This window comes from Pseudopipra pipra, chromosome 28 (assembly GCF_036250125.1).
Source record: "Pseudopipra pipra isolate bDixPip1 chromosome 28, bDixPip1.hap1, whole genome shotgun sequence".
Lineage (NCBI taxonomy): Eukaryota > Metazoa > Chordata > Aves > Passeriformes > Pipridae > Pseudopipra > Pseudopipra pipra.
The window spans coordinates 4,074,397-4,095,137 of NC_087576.1; the positions used below are offsets into that span (position 1 = coordinate 4,074,397).

General features: G+C 52.1%; 1 protein-coding gene across 1 annotated transcript in view; it reads left to right on the forward strand.

The window, feature by feature from the left end:
• Positions 1-16,931, forward strand: part of SLC4A5 (solute carrier family 4 member 5) — a 41,252-nt gene extending 24,321 nt beyond the window's left edge. Inside the window, exons 15-26 of the mRNA XM_064638084.1 lie at positions 1,458-1,729; positions 4,467-4,528; positions 5,136-5,336; positions 6,169-6,282; positions 6,883-7,044; positions 9,515-9,693; positions 9,786-9,858; positions 10,570-10,638; positions 11,965-12,138; positions 13,612-13,773; positions 15,651-15,732; positions 16,440-16,931. Of these exons, the coding sequence (XP_064494154.1) occupies positions 1,458-1,729; positions 4,467-4,528; positions 5,136-5,336; positions 6,169-6,282; positions 6,883-7,044; positions 9,515-9,693; positions 9,786-9,858; positions 10,570-10,638; positions 11,965-12,138; positions 13,612-13,773; positions 15,651-15,732; positions 16,440-16,474 (1,585 nt within the window). The 3' untranslated portion in view covers positions 16,475-16,931. The remainder of the gene's footprint in view (positions 1-1,457; positions 1,730-4,466; positions 4,529-5,135; positions 5,337-6,168; positions 6,283-6,882; positions 7,045-9,514; positions 9,694-9,785; positions 9,859-10,569; positions 10,639-11,964; positions 12,139-13,611; positions 13,774-15,650; positions 15,733-16,439) is intronic.
• The last annotated feature ends 3,810 nt before the right edge of the window (positions 16,932-20,741 follow it).

Genomic DNA, 20,741 nt, shown 5'->3' on the forward strand with positions numbered 1-20,741 from the left:
GGGCTGTTCAGCCTGGAGAAGAGGAGGCTCAGGGGAGACCTCCTCACTCTCTGCAACTCCCTGACAGGAGGGGGGACCCAGGGGGGGTTGGTCTCTTTTCCCAGGCAACCATCAGCAAGACAAGAGGGCTGGGTCTGCAGCTGTGCCAGGGGAGGGTTAGGGTGGAGATCAGGAAGAATTTCTTTGCAGAGAGGGTGCTCAGCCATTGGAATGGGCTGCCCAGGGAAGGGGTGGATTCTCCATCCCTGGAGGTTTTTAAGGTGAGACTGGATGTGGCATCAGTGCCATGGGCTGGGAACCACGGCGGGGTTGGATCAAGGGTTGGACTGGATGATCTCAGAGGTCCCTTCCAGCCCAGCTGATTCTGTGATTCTATGATTCTCCACGAGGTGTCCCGTGGGGAAAAAAGATTTCCTCTCAGGAAAAGGAAAGGAGGCCGCCGAAACCGGGTCCCCCTCCCCCGCTCTATCCGGTCAGCCAACAAAACCCAAAAACCTCTGAACCAAAAATCCCCCCCAGCCGTGTCCCTCCAGCCACGCTTGTGGAAGATCCCCCCTGTCCCCGCTCCCACTGCCCCACGTGGGCTCCACTCGTCCTCCACCCCTTCCCTGACTCCCTCATCCTGGAAGAAACAGTTGTGGGAGGGAAGAAATTCCAACATCTCTTTTCAAACCTATGACAAATAGAAAATGTGTCACCACTCTGTGGAACTTGATGGTGTCCCAGGGTCCTCTTCTTCTGGTTTCTCAGTGGTGAAAGTCCCACGAGACACAAAGCCCGGTGGATTAATTTACGTTCAGGAGATGCCAGGCACCTCCCCTGGAGGGGGAAAGCTTTACAGACTCTTGCAACAGGCTCTGGATTTGTTGCCTCACTTGGATCTCCTGCAATCCCCTGGTGGTGGGAGGCCTCAGAAATGAGTCCGGGGGGTGCTTTGGGGGTCTTTTATTATTTATGACCCTTCTCAGCTGCCTTTCACATGAATGTCCCGTGTGCACATGGTCTTCCTGGAGCAGGAGAGGGGGTTACTCCTCAGCAGCGCTGTTTTGTGTGGAGGGATTTCACCGTCACACACCCAAAACCCTTCTCCTCTGCCCGCTGAGCCCAGCTAGGGCTCATCCTCACGCTGAGTTTGGCTTTCTTTGTGGACACATTCTTCTTCCCTGAGCCCCCTTTGCCTCTCCTTAGACCTGAGATAATTGGAGAACAGTCTTATCTCAAGTCTCACACTCCAAATTCTGGTCAGGAGGCACGTTTGGGAGGGGGGTTTGCTCTGGTGGTCCCAGACGGACAGTTGCTTCCTTGCAGTTTGACAAAAAGTCTTTCCATGATTTTTGCAATGTTTAAGGCATTAAACAACATTTCAGCCTCTCACACCATCCATACCAGGATGGGAGATGTCCTCCAGCCCACGGCATGGTCTCATGGTGTTGCTCTTTCCTTATCCCAATTTTCAGAGGCAACGGCATCGACTACATGGAATTCCGCCTCTGGATTGGGCTGCACTCGGCCCTACAGTGCCTTATCCTGGTGGCCACGGATGCCAGCTTCATTATAAAGTACATCACACGCTTCACAGAGGAAGGCTTCTCCACCCTCATCAGCTTCATCTTCATCTACGATGCCATCAAGAAGATGATCGGGGCCTTCAAGTACTACCCCATCAACTCCGACTTCAAGCCCGACTACGTGACCATGTACAAGTGCGAGTGCATTGCTCCCGACCCAGGTGAGTACACCTCCTCCTCGGGGCTGGCCAGGGAACAGGAGCGGGGTGGGAGGGTCCTGTCGTGGATAAATCCCACCGGATCGTTGGCCGAGGACGTGGGAAGAGGCGACAACCTCGTCAGCGTGTGGTGGAGAGACATTGTCCTCACCCTCCTCCTCTGAGGGGGATTCTGAAGGTGGAAGAAGAGCCTTATCCCTCATGGGTGAACATGTCAGTGCCTTCTGGGACGCAGCAAATGGTGCCAAGGGGAGAGACTCATCGTCATCCTCCTCTGAGGTTGATTTTGAAGATGGAAGATGCACCTTATCCCCCATGGATCAACATGTTGGTGCTTTCTGGGACGCAGTGAATGGTGCTGAGTGGAGACACCTCATCCTCATCCTCCTCTGAGGGTGATTTTGAAGATGGAAGAAGAGCCTTGTCCCCCATGGATGGACATCTCGGTGCTTTCTGGGACAGAGCGAATGGTGCTAAAGAGTCAGGATCTGAGCCTGGAGCAGCCAGACCTGGATGGATAAGAAGGAAATACGGAAACAAAGAGACATTTTAGATCACTCATTCCAACCTGCCGCTGATGGGAACTTACTCTCCAGAAAACACCTGGAGTAGTTTTGTCCTCTCCGGTGTCTGGGACACCCCGGGATGTCCCAGTTGGGTGTGCAAACCCCCATGGACTGATTTTTCTCCTGTTTTTTGCTCCTTTTCAAAAAGGAAAGGCCATTGGGCTCTGAGCAGATGGTCTTTCAATGGCTCCCCTGGTTTTGCTCTTGGATAGACATCCTGGATGACCCGTAATCCAAATTGGGCACCTCAGATGCTCCTGAAGGAAGCACCTGGAAGGGAGTGGAGATTTTGGGCAGTGACCACCTGCTCTCAGAGGAGCTGAATTGATTAAAAAAGTCTAAATAATAACAGTTTGGGGGAGTATCAGCTACAGACAGAGAAGGCTGGGGAGGAATGAAGGTGATGGTGAAGCTCTTCCCAGAAATTAAAGCATCCAAGACTTTCCACCCAACGTGCACCCAGTACCATTCCAAGGAGACATTTGACCTCCATGATGGGAATAACGTGTGTTTGGTTTAATTTTGTACTTTTGCTCAATTTCTGCTCGTCCACCGCCTGCCGAGCGACGCCATCCCTTGGGATCTGAAAGCCTGGAGAAGCACCCGGAGCCAACACAGTTTCCTCCAAATGAACCCCCCAGATCTGACCTGCGGGAGGGCGAAGGCTCAACGTAATTCCCGGGAGCTGAAATATCCCGATGGAGCCGTGACCACCCACCCCTGTGTGCCGGAACCTGCCCGGCAGCACCCGCTGCCTCGGCCTCAGGCAGGAGGAAGGCGAAGCCTTCAGCCTCCAGGGAGGTTTCCCCCTTTTCCAAGCCCTCATCCCAAGAAAATCCCGAGCAACCGAGAGGCATTTGCACCCCAAAAACCTCCAACCTCTTTGCAACCCATTCCTCGCCCTCGCTGCCCAAGGCAGTGATTTTCCACATTGGATTTTCCACTCCTCTAGATAATGAGAAATTCTGTTTATTATTCTCCCCTCCATCCTTTTTTTTTTTTAATCATCCTTTTTTTTTTTAATTAGCTCTGATTTTTGATCATTATAACTGATTTGTCCCATATTTGTCTCTGCTGCACACATCAATTTGGGCTGATTTCAATCTCAAGTGAGTATCACCTTCTAAATATTAAAACTATTTTAATATTTGATACTCTTCCCCCGTGAGGGTTTTGTTGTTATTTTTTTCCATGTATTTTACTTTTCTCTCTCTGCTTAAAGGGTTTGTGTAGAGCCCTTAAGGGTCCTCTCTTAAATACCACCAGCGCTGTGCTGCCCTTTAAGTTGTAAAAAGCACAAATAAGGCCGGTTTCTGGAAAAATAAAAGGATGTGGAGGGAAAAATCATATTACTAATAATGATGTTTTTAGTGGTGGGTTTGCCAGAGCCTGGTTTTGGCAGCCCCCGGGTCTCTGCTTCTAACCCAGCAATCGCTTCTCCTTCATTAATCCTCGGCGCCGGGGATGGAGCGGCGGGTCCGGGGCAGCCGAAATTCCCGCTTGGCACAGGAAGAGGATGGACCGGAGGGAAGAGGGGAGGGCAGAGCGGCCCCGGACCCCTCTTTGGGGCACCCAGAAACAGCGTGGGCGCTCCTGAAGCCGCGGAGCTGCGACCCCCGAAGATCCCGGAGCCGCTTTTAGTCCTGGAAGAGAAGGCGCCGGGGGCTGGAAAAGATGGATTTTTGCAGTGAGAGACATCAAAACACCCCTAAAATATTTTTTTTTTTTAAACTACAAAAACAAATTTAAAAAGGCGAATTGGGAACGATTGGGTGCCGCCTCTCTAAAAGTAACAGGCTGCTTTTTCAGTCTTTACCCCCGCAGTTTTAAGCCGCGGGTGTCGGGATGCTCCACACCCCTCTGCCGGCGGCTTCCCTGGGAGGTTCTTAAAAATTTTAGGGGCTGGGAAGCTCCCAAAAGTACCCCGGCCCTCGCCAGCCCTGGAGGGAGAAGCCGCCGCGGGAGAAGCCGCGTGGGATTAATCAGGGAGAAGTCGCTGCGGGGTTAGAAACGGGGGGGGTTCTCCCCAAATCGCGCTCCGCCCTCGGGATGCCGATCCCTGCGAGGATGTCCTCCGCCCCACTTTGCTTCCCGGATCCCGGCTGGTTTTGAATGCCAAAAAAAAAAAGCTCGATTTTAGCCCAAAACCTCAATAACAAACTCCTTTCCCGCAGCCAACGCGACCTTGTTCGATGCTTCAGCTCCAGTGGCACCGAACACCACTAACGTTTCTCTGGTAAGCGGGTTTGCTCATCCATCCCGCCGGGAATTTCGGGACGAGGGAGGGCGGATCTGAGGCACTTTGGCATGCAGGGAGTGAGTTGTGCCAGCTTGGAGAGAGGGAAACTCAGATTTCTGTTGATTTGGGTTCAGCGGCACCAAATCCTCACTTTTTTTGCACAAATTCATATCAGCTCTGGGGTCTTCCGGTGGTTTTGGGGCTCCCAGTGGCAGCAGCCCTGAGAAATGCCCCTTTCCTTGCATGCTGGGATTACTTAAATTCCTAATTTTGGGGGTTTGACCAGGAAATCCCTCTTTTCTTGCACACTTCAGTCACTTAAAGGACTAATTTTGGGGGTTTGGCCACGAATTACCCCTTTCCTTCCATTCTGCAACTGTTAAAAATGCTGATTCTGCCTTTTTTACAATGAAATGCCCCTTTCCTTGCACACTGGGCTTCCTTAAAATACTAATTTTAGGTGTTTGGCCACGAAATACCCCTTTCCTTGCAAGCTGAAGTTGCTAAAAGCGCTAATTTTGCTCCGTTTGGTCGGGAATTCCCCGTCTCCACACGCTGCAGTTCCATCAGATGTTGATTTTGCCTTTTTGGGCTCTCTCCCCAGTCCAATGCTATTAACCTCACAGCTCTGGACTGGACTCAGCTCAGCAAGAAGGAATGTCTCAAATACGGTGGCAGCTTAGTGGGAAAATCCTGCAAGTTTGTGCCCGACTTGGCCCTCATGTCCTTCATCCTCTTCTTCGGGACCTACTCCATGACCTTGACCCTGAAGAAGTTCAAGTTCAGCCGTTATTTCCCCACCAAGGTAAGGAAAGCACTGGGTTTTTTCATCCACTTTTCCAAAAAAGAGATAAAATGGAAGCTGTCGGCCTTTTTGTTGGATGTGAGGAACTCTGGGAAAATAAATCCATATTTTTAGAGGTGTTGGAAGGAATTGGGATCTCCTCGAGCCTTTAGCCAGTGTTATATGGACTTCTGTAAAGCCTTTAAAACAGTGCCCCAGAGTATCCTTCCTGCTGGAGGCAGATTTTAATGGTGTTTTAGATTAAAAGATAAAGGATAAGGAATGGGTTGGGTGGTCACATCCAGAGGGAAGTGGTCAACAGCTCAGAGTCCCCATGGATACCAGTGGTGTCCGTGTGGGACCAGAATGATTTCAGAACTTCATTAGTGACACAAATGAAGGGGCTGACACCAAGCTGAGAGTGCAGGTGCACTCCCAGACGATGGGATATTGGGAAGGAATTCCCCCCTGTCAGGGTGACGAGGGGCTGGGATGGACTTCCCAGAGAAGCTGTGGCTGCCCCAGCCTTGGAAGAGTCCAAGTCCATGTTGGACAGGGCTTGGAGCAACCCGGGCTATGGAAGTTGTCCATGCCCACGGCAGGGGCTGGGACTGGATGATCTTTAATATCCCATCCAATCTAAACCATTCCATGATTCTATAACTTGGCTCTCACATGCTGAATAACCCTTGTGATGAAAGGGGAGAAAAACCTGGAGTTTTTCCTGCATGAGTGGAGTTGGAAACCCCCAGAGAAAGACACCAAAGCAGGAGCAAACTCCTCCATCCCATTCATTTTCCTCTCCATCCCATTAATTACCCTTTTCACCCCCATTTCCCTGTCTTGCCTCCAGGTCAGGGCTTTCATTGCTGATTTTTCCAATGTCTTCTCCATCCTGATTTTCTGTGGAGTGGATGCCTGTTTTGGACTGGACACCCCCAAACTCCACATTCCCAATATCATCAAGGTTTGGCCAAAACGAGGAGACCCCTCACCTCTTCCACACTCTCTTTCCAGCTCCTCACTAATTTTTTGGGAAAAACACATCTCCTGCAGTGTCCTGGCATCTTCTTAAAAGCTACCTTGTCTTTTCTAAGGAATATTCTAACTCTGTGACTTTCTTTCCTCCCCTTTCTTGTTGTTTTTCCTCCCTTTTCTCTCTCTCTCCCTCCCGGCAGCTCCGTAAACTCATTAGTGATTTCTCTATCTTTATGTCCATACTAATGTTTGTGGGGCTGGATGTGCTTTTTGGACTCAACACCCCAAAGCTCCAAGTGCCTACTGATTTTAAGGTAAAAAAAAAACAACAAGGAACCCCCCTTCCAGAAGAATTTCTCTTCCCCAGTTTCTCTTCCCCCATCCAGGGTTTTGCTGTGGGTGATGTGGGGAGTCCCAAGGGCAGAATTTGGTGTTGGTGGGGATGCTGGGGGTGGTTTGGGTGCAAAGGTGGATTCAGGGATGGATCTGGGATGGGTGGTGGGGTGATGTGGGGCTTCCCAAAATGTCAGTGGTTTGCCCCACTCTGGTTTGTCCCTGTCTGGTCCAACCCCCCTCTGTTCTCTCCCAGCCCACCCGTGTGGACCGAGGGTGGTTCGTGTTCCCCTTTGGGAAGAACCCCTGGTGGGTTTACCTGGCCAGTGCCCTCCCTGCCCTCCTGGTCACCATCCTCATCTTCATGGACCAGCAGATCACGGCCGTCATCGTCAACAGGAAGGAGCACAAGCTGCGGGTGAGCCGGGACTGGGCCTGGGCACCCCCTGAGCTCTCCATTTTGGGGGCTTTGGGGGGGCTGCTGCAGGTCAGGGGAGTGAAGATGGGGAAGGACCTTGATTGGAAGCCGTGGGAGGACACTGAGGGCACTTGGTGTGTTCAGCTGGAGCAGAGGAGACTGAGGGGAGACCTCAGTGCAGTTCCAATTCCTGGGCAGGGGCAGAGGAGGGGCAGGGACTGAGCTCTGCTCTGGGGGGACCAGGGAGAGCACCCAGGGAATGGCTGGAGCTGTGTCAGGGCAGGGTCAGGTTGGATCTCAGGCAAAGGTTCTTCCCCCAGAGGGTGGTTGGGCACTGCCCAGGCTCCCCAGGGCAGTGGGCACAGCCCCAAGGCTGCCAGAGCTCCAGGAGGGTTTGGATGATCCTCTGGGGCACAGGGGGTGACTCTGGGGCTGTGCCTGTGCAGGGCTGAGGGTTGGACTGATGGTCCTTGTGGATCTCTCCCAGCTCAGGATATTCTGGGATTCTGTGGGGTTTGCCCTGGCTCAGCACATCCTGCAGGGCAGGGGATCCCCCGTTCCTTGGCAAGCTGCAATTTTGGGGTGACAAACCCTCTGGGGGGCTAAAGGCATGTTATGCTGTAGGTAATGGGGTGCAGTGGGGTGATACAGGGGGCAGCAGGGCAGGGGGATACAGAGGGGTGCAGAGTGGTGATGGGGGGTGATGCAGGGTGATGTGGAGAGATGTGGGGTGCAGGAGGGTCATGCAGGGTGTATGAGAGCATCACAGGGGCTTCAGAGAGGTGTGGGGTGCTTCAGTGGGCTGCAGGGTGCAGCATGGCAGTGCTGGGTGCACTGGGGCCATGTGGGGTGCAGCAGTGCAGCGTGGGGTGCACTTCAGCAATGATGGGTGCACCAGGGTGCACTGGGGGGGATGCAGGTGCCCCACGGCAATGTGGGGGTCCTGCAAGGTGATGTGGGGTGCTTTGGGATGATGTGGGGTGACACAAAGGGGCACTGTGGCAATTTGGGGTGCTCCATAGTGGTGCTGGGTGCACCAAGGCAATGTGGGGTGCATGAGGGTGCTACAGGGGGCTCTGCAGCTGTCTCAGGATGCATGAGGGTGATGTGGGGTGCCCCAAGGCAGTGCTGGGTGTCCTTTGACGACATGGGGTGCACCAGTGTGATGTGGGGTGTGCCAGGGGGTGCACTGTGGTAATGTGGTGGGCATCAGGGTGCTGCAGGGTGCTCTGCAGCAGTACCAGGGTGCTTTAGGGGGATGTAGGGTGGTGCTGGGTGCACTGTGGTGGGGGGGTGCATCAGTGGGATGTGGGGTGCACCACAGCAATGATGTGTGGTGCAGGGAGATGCAGGGTGCTTCAGGGGCGTGTGGGGTGCTTCAGGATGATGTGGGGTGGTGCAGGGTGCACCATGGCACTGTGGGGTGCAGGAGGGTGATATGGGGTGTATGAGAGCAATGCAGGGGGCTTCAGGGGGATGCAGGATGTCCGTGGCAATGTGGGTGCAGCAGGGTGATGTGGGGTGCAGGAAGATGCTGCAGGGTGTTCTGCAGCTGTCTCAGGGTGCTTCAGGGTGATGTGGGGTGACATCAGGTGCCCCATGGCAGTGTGTGGTGCATGAGGATGATGTGGGGTGCACCACAACAATGCTGGGTGTGCCAGGGTGATGCACAGCAATGTGGGGTGCACCAGAGTGGTGTGAGGTGATGTAGGGTGATGCAGGATGTACCATGTCTATGTGAGATGCTCCAGGGTGATGTGGGGTGATGTGGGGTGATTCAGGATGCACCATGTCAATGTGGGGTGCTCCAGGGTGATGTGGGGCTCACTATGGCAATGCTGGGCGCACCATAACAACGTGGGGTGCCCCAGAGTGATGTGGGGTGATGTGGGGTGATTCAGGATGCACCATGTCAATGTGGGGTGCCCCAGGGTGATGTGGGGTGATGTGGGGTTATTCAGGATGCACCATGTCAATGTGGGGTGATCCAGGGTGATGTGGGGTGATGTGGGGTGATTCAGGATGCACCATGTCAATGTGGGGTGCCCCAGGGTGATGTGGGGTGATGTGGGGTGATGTCAGGTGCCCCACGTCGATGTGGGGTGCCCCAGGGTGATGTGGGGTGATGTGGGGTGCCCCCTGGCCATGTGGGGTACCCCAGGGTGATGTGGGGTGATGTGGGGTGATGTCAGGTGCCCCACGTCGATGTGGGGTGCTCCAGGGTGATGTGGGGTGATGCCAGGTGTCCCCTGGCCATGTGGGGTACCCCAGGGTGCTGTGGGGTGATGCCAGGTGCCCCCAGCAGCATGTGGTGCACGAGGGTGCTGTAGCTGCCTCAAGGCCACTCAGGGTGCCCCGTGGCACTGCTCGACCCTTTAGGGGGAGTGCCCGTGGGGGGACCCCCCACCTTGGCGGGCTCTGGGGCGACCGCAGGAAGATGCCCCGACCCCCTGGGTGTGCTGTGTTGCAGAAAGCAGCGGGTTACCACCTGGACCTGTTCTGGGTGGGCATCCTGATGGCCGTGTGCTCCTTCATGGGGCTGCCCTGGTACGTGGCCGCCACCGTGATCTCCATCGCCCACATCGACAGCCTGAAGATGGAGACGGAGACCAGCGCGCCCGGGGAGCAGCCGCAGTTCCTGGGGGTCAGGTGAGGAAGGCTCGGCCCTCCCCTTCCTCGGGCCGGGGATGGGGGGGGAACCCAACCACAGCCGGCTCATCCCGCTCCTCCCACCGTTCCAGGGAGCAGAGGGTGACCGGGATCATCGTCTTCGTGCTCACGGGGATTTCGGTCTTCCTGGCCCCCATCCTGAAGGTAAAACATTCCTGTTCCCACATCCCAGCTCCCTCCCCATGGCCCCCCTCCGGAAGGTAAAACATTCCTGTTTTCATCTCCCTCCCTAAAAAAAAACTGGATTCTTCCCCCTCCCCATGGACCCCATCCTGGGGGTAGAACACTCCCATTCCCACATCCCTGCAAATGTCCAGGAAAAGCTGGATTCTGCCCCTTCCCCATGGCCCCCATCTCAAAGGTAAAACATTCTCATTCCCATATCCCCATTCCCTTCCTGCAACTGTCCAGGAAAAGCTGGATTTTTCTCCCTTCCCATGTCCCCCATCCTGAAGGTAGAACATTCCCATTCCCACATGCCAGCTCCCTCCCTACAGAAGTCCAGGAAAAGCTGGATTCTGCCCCCTCCCTGTCGCCCCCCATTCCGGAGGTAGAACATTCCCATCCCACATCCCTGCAAATGTCCAGAAAAAGCTGGATTTTCCCCCCTCCCCATGGCCCCAGTCCTGGAGTCAAAACATTCCCATTCCCACATCCTGGTTCCCTCCCTGCAAAAAGGTGGATTTTGCCCAAAGGTAGAACATTCCCATTGCCACATCCCAGCTCCCTCCCTTCAGATATCCAAGGAAAAGCTGGGGTTTCCCCCTCCTCATGACCCCCTGAGTTGGTCCTTGTCCCTAGGAATGAGCTGCTGCCTTCCCTGGGCTGAGTTCCGTGTTTTTTTCATGTTCCCAGTACATTCCCATGCCAGTGCTCTACGGTGTCTTCCTGTACATGGGGGTGGCATCACTGAACGGCATCCAGGTGAGTTCTCCTCCTTCTCCTCTCCTCCTCCTCCTCCTCCTCCTCCTCCTCCTTCTCCTCCTCCTCCTCCTTCTCTTCCTTCTCCTCCTCCTCCTTCTCCTTCTCTTCCTTCTCCTTCTCTTCCTTCTCCTTCTCTTCCTCCTCAACGACCTTGAATTGGGTGGAAAAGGAGAATTTCGACTCCAAAATTTCTGTGCATCCAACATTTTGATTCCAAATTTTCCGTGCTTCCATCATTTTGACTTCACAATATCCATGCATCCAATATTTTGACTCCTAACTTTCCGTATGTCCAACACTCCGACTCCAAAATTTCTGCGCATCCAAAATTTGCCTCCAAAATTTCCCTGCGTCCAATATTTTGCCTCCAAAATTTCTTTGCATCCAATGTTTTTACACCAAAATTTCTGTGCATCCAATATTTTGATTCCAAAATGTCCGTGCATCCAGCATTCTGACTCCAAAATTTCCATGCATCCAAAATTTTGAGTCCAAAATTTCCTTGCATCCGATATTTTTACACCAAAATTTCTGTGCTTCAAAAATTTGCCTCTGAAATTTCCATACATCCAACATTTTGCCTCCAAAATTTCCATGCATCCAGAATTTTGACTCCAAAATTTCTGGGCCTCCAACATTTTGATTCTGAAATTTCCATGCCTCCAATATTTTGGCTCCACAATATCCATACACCCAATATTTGACTCCAAACTTTCTGTGTGTCCAATATTTTGATTCCAAAATCCTGCGCATCCAAAATGTGCCTCCAAAATTTCCTTGCGTCCAATATTTTGCCTCCAAAATTTCTTTGCATCCAATATTTTTACCCCAAATTTCTGTGCATCCAAAATTTTGATTCCAAAATGTCCGTGCATCCGACATTCTGACTCCAAAATTTCCATGCATCCAAAATGTGCCTCCAAAATTTCCTTGCGTCCAATATTTTGCCTCCAAAATCTCTTTGCATCCAATATTTTTACACCAAAATTTCTGTGCATCCAAAATTTTGCCTCCAAAACTTCTACGCGTTTTTGACTCCAAATTTTTGACTCCACAATATCCACGTATCCAATATTTCACCTCCAAAATTTCCTTGCATCCAGTATTCTGACTCCAAAATTTCTGGGCATCCAACATTTTGACCCCAAAATTTCCACACGTCCAACATTTTGACCCCAAAATTTCCGTGCACCCAATACTTTGCAACAGCAAAACCCTCTGAGAAACACCCAAAAAAAAAAAACCCCAAATCCCCAATCTGGGGACTCAAAGAGGGTTTTCCTGGGATGGGGGTGAGGATTGACAGGGATCTTCCTCCCCTGGCAGTTTTGGGATCGGTGCAAGCTCTTCCTCATGCCGGCCAAGCACCAGCCCGACTACGTGTTCCTGCGGCACGTCCCCCTGCGGCGCATCCACCTCTTCACCCTGGTGCAGATCGTCTGCCTGGCCGTGCTCTGGATCCTCAAATCCACCGTGGCCGCCATCATCTTCCCCGTCATGGTAACTCCAGCCTGGCTTAGACTCAGATTTTTGGGATTTAAGGGGTCTCGGGGTGAGAGGTGCTCCCGCAGATGACCCCAGGCTGGGGGTGTAAAGCCCCGGGTCCAAGCCAGGAGCTGCCCAGGAGTTCTGCTTATATTTAAGACTCCAAGAGTTCCCCCACAACTCTTGCAGAGCCTTTGGTTCTTTACACCTTGAAGTCCCACAAAGGGAACATGCTACAGGCGTTTCCCAGGAGACTTCTTTTAATTTAGGGAGGAAAGAGGCATTTTGGGAAAAGGTTCATAGGGGTAACACGCGACCAAGGAGAAGGTCCCACCAAAGCACCCAGCACGTGACAACCACAACAAAAGTAAAATACAACCCATCAGTTTTGTCACCCACGGGAGGTTAAGGGAAGGGTAAAGAGAGAGAGGAAGAGATTGAGAGAAGAAGGAAGGAGTAAAGAAAGAGGTTAGAACGAGAAAATTGTACAGCCACCACTGAGAGGTCACAGGATGACGGGAGGTCCCCGGAGAGAAGGGCAAAATGGAGCCCCTGCACTCCTGTGTTTATGTGGTCTGGCCAGTGTGTCCCCCCCTCCCGTGGGGGGACATCTCACAGAGGGGAGTGTGGATCTGCTGGAGGGCAGGAGGGCTCTGCAGAGGGACCTGGCCAGGCTGGATCCATGGGAAGGATCCAACGGGCTGAGGTTCCCCAAGGCCAAGGGCCGGGTCCTGCCCTTTGGCCACAACAACCCCCGGCAGCCCCACGGGCTGGGCCAGAGTGGGGGGACAGAAAGGGCCCTGGGGGGACTGACTGACAGCAGCTGAACAGGAGCCAGGGGGGCCCAGGGGGGCAAGAGGCCAATGGAGCCTGGCCTGGCTCAGGAATAGTGTGGCAGCAGGAGCAGGGCAGGGATTGTGCCCCTGCCCTGGGCACTGGGGAGGCCACCCCTGGAGTGCTGTGCCCAGCTCTGGGCCCTCAGCTTGGGAAGGATGTGGAGGGGCTGGAGCAGGGGCAGAGAAGGGCAACGAGGCTGGGGAAGGGTGTGGAGCACAAGTGCTGTGAGGAGAGGCTGAGGGAGCTGGGGGGGCTCAGCCTGGAGAGGAGGAGGCTCAGGGGAGACCTTCTCACTCTCTGCAACTCCCTGCCAGGAGGGGGGAGCCGGGGGGGGTCGGGCTCTGCTCCCAGGAACCAGCAGTAGGACAAGAGGGCACAGCCTGGAGCTGCCCCAGGGCAGGTTTAGGTTGGCCATGGGGAAGAAGTTCTTCCCAGAGAGAGGGATCAGCCCTTGGAATGGGCTGCCCAGGGAGGGGGGGAGTCCCCGTCCCTGGAGGGGTTTGAGCAGAGCCTGGATGTGGCATCAGTGCCATGGTGGGGGGGACAAGGTGGGGTTGGGTCACAGGTTGGACTCGATGATCCCAGAGGTCTTTTCCAACCTGGCTGACTCTGTGATTCTGGGATTCCACTCTCATTTCTCTGCCCTCACAGATTTTAGCCCTGATCCTGGTCAGGAGGCTGCTGGATTTTGTCTTCTCCCAACACGACCTGGCCTGGATCGACAACATCATCCCTGAGAAGGAGAAGAAGAAAGAGGATGACAAGAAGAAGAAGAAAAAAGGCAATAAAGGAGACAGCAGCAGTGACGAGGAGGTGGGTGAGGGGCTCCTGTGGACAGTGGGGACATTCCAGACCAGTGGGAGGGGAAGGTCCCACTGAAACTTCCAGGTTGGTGGGTTTGGGATGAAGATCTGTGACTCCTGGAAGTGTTTCACTGCAGAGATCCAACAGGCTGACTGGGGGGGTTCAGTGACATTTAGGGGCTGGCAGGAGGCTCCAGGGAATGCTCAGACTGCCCTGAAAGCTGGAAAATCATGGCAAAAAAAGAGAGAAGAGCTCAAATCCCCCAGCTGAGGGCACAGAACCCATTGTGTGATGGCAAAGCATCGTTAACCTGTTCAACTCTGTCGGAGGGGAGTGGAAAGCTGAGACAAAGTTCATTAGAGAAGCCTCTTGAGGTGCAGAAAGGACCCCCAACACCCCCCATAGACCCCCAAACCTCCCAGGACTCTCTTGCATTCCAGACTCCTTCTCCCAGGGGAGCCTGGGGGTGGCTGGATCCAATCTTAGCCTTGGATTCTGTCAACTGCTTAAATGTAAGGAATTGTAGAAGTGTGATTGAACCACTTCTGTCCCACAGGTTTTAGTGAAGACAAATCAGACATCTTTATATAAAATGAATTATTTATTATGATGAATGAACAGATGAAAGACCTTAATCAGAATTATTTACTATACAGTGAGAAAGCTAAAAACTGCTGGTAGGGTGCAACATAGCATGAAGTAGTACAGTGCAAAGCAATTATATCACAACAATTTTATCAAAGCTGGCAAAGAGAAACAATCATTAAGTAAAGATTGATGGGACTCCTGGATCGTGGACAGATCTCTCACAGAACCCCTGGAGAGTGACCATGAAGAGGTCATGGGAGAAGCTCCACACACTCCAGAAATGTCTGTGGAAGAATCTGCCCTGTGAAGGTTGGACTGGGCTTTTAGAGTTATAAAATAATTGACTGCAGGTCAGTCAGCAGCTCGTCTGCCAAATCCTGCTTCAAAAAGCAGGAGATGAGTTTGAAGTTCTGCTGGTTTGAGCCCAATTCAACACTAAAAGCAGCCTCTTGGTGCCAGCAATAGCTCAGTGAACCAGCTTGGATTGTTTGGATTCTGTGCCTGGATTCCAGGCCAAATATATCACCCTAAAATTGGCTCTTAAAAAAAAAAACAACCCAAGACTCAATTTGTGAGCTTCAGGAAGCAGCAATTCCTTTTGTTATGGTGATGTCAGATGCACAAGAATCTAATTTCTTCCAGAGCATGCAGAGGGCCAAAAGCCTCTCGCTTTTATTTAGTTGCCTGATTAATTAATCGAGTTAATAATTCAAACCTGATACTGTTACACCACTTCCAAAACTGCCCCTCCCACAGTAGCACCCTCGACACACCTCCCAAATTTGAGTTGGAGGTCCAAAAGACCCCTCCTTCCTCCTCATCCTCCTCTTCATCATCACCTTTTGTCCTTCTTGGAACAGTTTCAAGGCTTCTGGGTCTTCTGAATAGTTTGGACCTGGTTATATCAAGCAGTGGGCCTGTTATGTCTTATTCTAAGAACATTTTCTACAGGAAAAAAAAATGTTCTTTACCTCGCTAAAAATCTTTTGCCTGTTGGAATCCTTGACAAGAAATATTAAACAGCATTTCGGGAATCTCACACAAAAGGTGCTTAGAAAGCTCTGTTCCAAAAGTGCTAAAAAGCTCCACTGAAATCGACATAATGTGTATTTTAAGGCGTCACCTCCTCAGGGCAGAGCCTCCTGCTGCAGACCCTGCCAGGGGATTTGGGATCATGAAGGCAAATCCTTCTCCTCCTGCACCCACCCCTCCAGGTTTTGGGTGCCTGTGGGTGCCCCAGGTGGTCTCAGAGCCCACCCAAGCACTGCTTTCACCGAATTTCCCCGTTTTTTCCCCAGTTCCCACCTCCCTCATTCATTAAGATCCCCATGGAGCCCCTCCCAGCACAGCCCCGAAATGGGGGCCCCCATTGCCTCAGCCGTAAGTAACGGGCTCAGGAGCCTCTCCCGCCCTCCCTGCTGCTTCCTAACCCCCTCCACAGCAGCCACTCGGCTTCCCATGGCACTAATCCTGCTGGAAGATGCACCCTGGATCCCTCCTGCCCCTGCTCCCCAGGATCAGGGCGAAAATCAAGGAGGGGAGAGCGGGATCTTCAAGAGCATCTCTGACCCCAAGAGCAGGGGACCACTAAGATTTCCTTAAATCTCAACAAAAGCCAGGGCTCTCCTGGGTTTCATCCCCCACAGTGGGGATTCTAAAAACTATATATATACATTTGGGAATGTTTGCAGCCCCCCAAAGCAGGGGGTGCAGAGCTTGTGTTGGAATTCCCCAGATTTGTTCAGTTTGGCTCAACCTTCCCAACAGGAGTGACCAAAACCGCGCAGGATAAATTTTGGGTGGGTTTGTTCCAGGTTGCATCACGACTCCAGCAAGTTTTGACTGGCTGATTCACTAACTGGGTCCTCACATGGCTCTTGGCAGGGCTTGCAGGGCCTTGTCTTCCTCTAATCACCCCCAAAAATCAGCATTTCCCAGGAGCTTTTCTCCTGCTCCCACCGCCCAGAAGATGCAGGACCTGGTGGCAGGTTGGAGTTGGGGGTGAGGGGGGGTTTGATTTGGGTTTTTGGGGGGGGGGGGGAAATTCTGCCTCACCTGGGGAATGTTTCACCTCCGTGTCCCCCCAGGAAAGAGGGCCTCCACCTGGAGCTTTGCGTTCTGATTCCTCCCCGAATGGTTCAGACATGGATCGCAGGTAAACGGCCCCAAAAGGGGTCCCCCACCCTCTCCCCCATCCCCGGGGGGGACATTTTTGGGATAACTTACCCCTGCTCCCGGCTGGGCATCACCTTCTCCAGCCAGCTGGCACCACCCCTGAGCACTTCCCAAACATCCAGGTTCATTTCCACACCATCCCTCTGGATTTGGGGCGGTTTCGTTGCCAAACAGGTTGTTGGGAGCGGGTTTGGAGCCATAAAAACACTGCTGAGCAACAATCACAGGGATTTTTAGGATAGGGGTGTCTCCAAATCCTGAAATTTGGGGTTATTCTCTGCAGATAAAAGGCAAAACATCAGTTTTAATTAATTTATTGGCAGCGGCACCATGCGGAGTGTTTTCCTGAGGGTCCCTGGGCAGCTTTGGGGTGGATTTTGCCTCCAAAATTTCCAGGCATCCAACATTTTGGCTCCAAAATTTCTGCGAATCCACTATTTTTTCTCCAGAATTTCTGTGCATCCAATAATTTCACACACGGTATCCATGCATCCAATAATTTGACTCCAAAATTTCCATGCATTCAGTACTTTGAATCCAAAATTTCTGTGAATCCAACATTTTGACTCTAAAATATCTGCGTATCCAGTATTTTGCCTCCAGAGTTTCAATATTATGACTCCAGATTTGCGTGCATCCAACATTTTGACCCCAAACCAGCATTTTGACTGCAAAATTTCCACGTATCCAATATTCGACTCCAAAATTTCCGTGCATCATTTTGACTCCAAAATTCCTGTTCATCCAACATTTTGACCCCAAACCAACGTTTTGACTGCAAAATTTCCACGTATCCAATACTTTTGACTCCAAAAATTTCCGTGCATCAAACATGTTGACTCCAAAATTCCTGTTCATCCAACATTTTGGCTCCACAGTATCCATGCATCCAGTACTTTGACTCCAAAATTTCCATGTATCCAATACTTTGACTCCAAAATTTCCATGTATCCAATATTTTGACTCCAGAATTTCTGTGCATCCAACATTTTGACTCCAAAATTTCCATGTATCCAATATTTTGACTCCAGAATTTCTGTGCATCAAACATGTTGACTCCAAAATTCCTGTTCATCCAACATTTTGACTCCACAGTATCCATGCATCCAGTACTTTGACTCCAAAATATCTGTGCATCCAATATTTTGACTCCAGAATTTCTGTGCATCCAACATTTTGACTCCAAAATTTCCATGTATCCAATATTTTGACTCCAGAATTTCTGTGCATCCAACATTTTGACTCCAAAATTTCCATGTATCCAATACTTTGACTCCAAAATCCCCACACATCCAACCTTCTGATGGGTTTGGCTGTTGACTCCCCTCTCTCCTCCTCACATTCCCCCTCCCCTCAAGACTTCCTGCCCATCACCCGGAGTGTTTCCTGAGGGTCTCGGGGTGGTTTTTTGGGATGGGGGATCCCACAGCCAGCTGCTGATCCCCATCTCTCCTCCTCGTTCCCAGTATTACCCTCCACCTGAAGATTTCCTGCCCATCCTCTCCTGCCTTTAACTACTCCCGGAGCCCCATCTGTGCCGTGCCCCAGGTGAAGATCGAGATGGAGTCGGATTACGAGGACACGGACACGGAGAAGGCCCCGCGGGACATGGGCAGTGAGACCACGTTATAGCCCCCCAGCCCCAGTTTATATATATATATATATATACAGACACCTGCACATTCATATATATATATATAAAGGAAATCGGGCTTATTTTTCTATGGGAGACTGGAGGCCCCAGGGGTTTCGCTCCAGGGGTTTTTAGTGCCGTGAGGTGTCGGGTTTCCAGCCCTTCCCACTAGGAAATGGGGCTGGAAAGGTGGAATTGGTGATTTTGGCCCCGGAGCTGCTGCAGGGACGGAGCAGCTGGAGGGGATTGGGATGTGGGAGCAGCTGATGTGCTGGAGGAAAAGGGGGTGATGCTTTTCGGGGGGATTTTGGGGTAGGGAGGAGTGTTGAGTGGCTGAGGGAGATTTGGCCCTGCTCCCAAATCCCTGGAATCACGATGTGGCTCTTGGGGAGGCTTGTTTTGGGAAGGGTGTGTGTTGGCAGCAGGGGGCTGGTCCAAGGGGTGGGGTCCTTTCCATGGGATCCCAGGTGTGGTGGGAGCATCCAGAAGGACCTGGATCTGCTGGGATTGGGCTGAGGAGGAAGAGGAGGCACAGCAGGATGGAGAGGAGCCTGGAGCTCCAGGGAGGGAAGGGAAGGAGGAGAAGCAGCTCGGGGTGAAGGTTGTTGCCACTTGAGGGCAACAACAACCAGGCTGTGGAGCAAGAGCAGGGCAGGGAATGGGGCCTTGGTTTCTGCAGGAAATTGGGAATAGTTTCTGTAGGAAACAGGAATGGGTTCTACAGGGAAACAGGAATGGGTTCTGTAGGAAACAGGAATGGGTTCTACAGGGAAACAGGAATGGGTTCTGTAGGAAACAGGAATGGGTTCTACAGGGAAACAGGAATGGTTTCTGCAGGGAATTGGGAACAGTTTCTGTAGGAAAGAGGAATGGATTCTGTAGGAATCAGGAATGGTTTCTGCAGGGAATTGGGAACAGTTTCTGTAGGAAAGAGGAATGGTTTCTGTAGGAATCAGGAATAGGTTCTGTAGGGTGTTGGGAATGGTTTCTGCAGGGAAATGGGAACAGTGGCTGCAGTGAAGCCCTTTGGTGGCCCATCCCCATTCCTCACCATGGCTCTCCAGGGCCCGGGAACAGCCCCGTCCCTTCCTCTGGGTGGGAGTGAGACATTCCCAAGACAGGAGGAGACAGACATTCCCAAGCCCTGCTCTCACTAGAGGAATTCTCTCACTGGAGGAATTCAAGGATTCTCTGCTGCCCAGCCCTGTCCAAGGGGCTTCACTCCCACTTCAGCTCCTCCCTCCTGGTCATTCCCAGCAGTTGAACAGCCGGTGGCTGGAACAGGGAGGGGAGAACAAGCACCTGGAGCAGGGAGGGCAGAGCCAGGACACCCCCTCTGTGCTCCAGGCTCACACCCAGCACCTCCCTGCTGGGGCATTTCAGCTCCATAACGGGCTCTTCCCACCCACTGCTGCCTCTGGATCCTCTGGGAGAGGAAGGAAAGGGAGAAGGTTTGGAGCCAGGGAGGCTCCGAGCTCCCTTGGCCTCTGCCCAGCTCCCACACCCTTTTTCCAGCAGCATCAGGGCAGTGCTGAGGCTTTCAAGGATTTTTTCCCTCCACAGACCAAGCCCAAACACTGCTCTGAAACAACCCTCAAATCTGTTTCTTTTACTCATTTTTTTTCTAGTCTCATTCTGTATTTTTTTTTCTCTATTTCCAACCTCCCAGAGCCCCAAACCCCTTCCCCAGGAGCAGGATCACCCTGCCTGATATTTACACCAGCACTACTGGGGTTTCTGGGCCACCAGTCAAATATTGCAACTGGTCTGAACCTTTGTGTGGGACAGATCCCTGTAAATAGTCAAAGCCAACAGAGACTTGAAGGCAATTTCCTATTTATAGCAATTTTTTTTCTGGTTCAGGTGCATTTCCCGGGGACAGGGGGTGAGAGAAATAACACATTGTTACCCTATCACCACTTCAGTGTTAATGAACAGCCAGAACCATTTCAACTTGAAGGCACTGTGTCTATTTTGTAGCGTTTTGTACCAATCCTGTGTGGTAGAAGCATCCGTAGGCTTATGATTTTAATCAACCGGGTTAATTCGCTTTATCCAGCCCATCAGCTCTATTTCCACCACCCCTGGACAGGCTTTGTGGACTCTGGTAGCTGTTCCATAGGGCAGAGCTGAAGCCACTGTAGAATCCAGCTTGGTTTTGGCTCAATTTGTCTATTTTGCACCGTGGATTCTACTTTTTGTATGAGCAAACGGAGCGTCCGAGATTCGCCGCCTCCAGCCTGGGACCACTGTCACATTTTGTATTTCTTGGATAAAACCCAATAAACCTCGTTTCAATGAGTCTCAGCTCTTAGTGTGTTTCTGCTGCAGAGCCCCTGAATCCCGAATTTCCTTCCCCCTGTGTTTTTATCAGTGCTCCCCCCTCCAGGAGAGGGGGTTTGGCACCAGCTCATTGGTACCTTCAGCCCGTTAAAGGCTGGAAAAGCTTCCAAGACCCAGTCCAACCGATGGCACCACAACATTCCTGCTCTCAGGAGGGTGGGACCAGTCACACCAGGGAATATGTGAAGAGGAAAGAGTCCAGGATTCACCTCGCTGCCCATGGATAATCCTGCAAGGA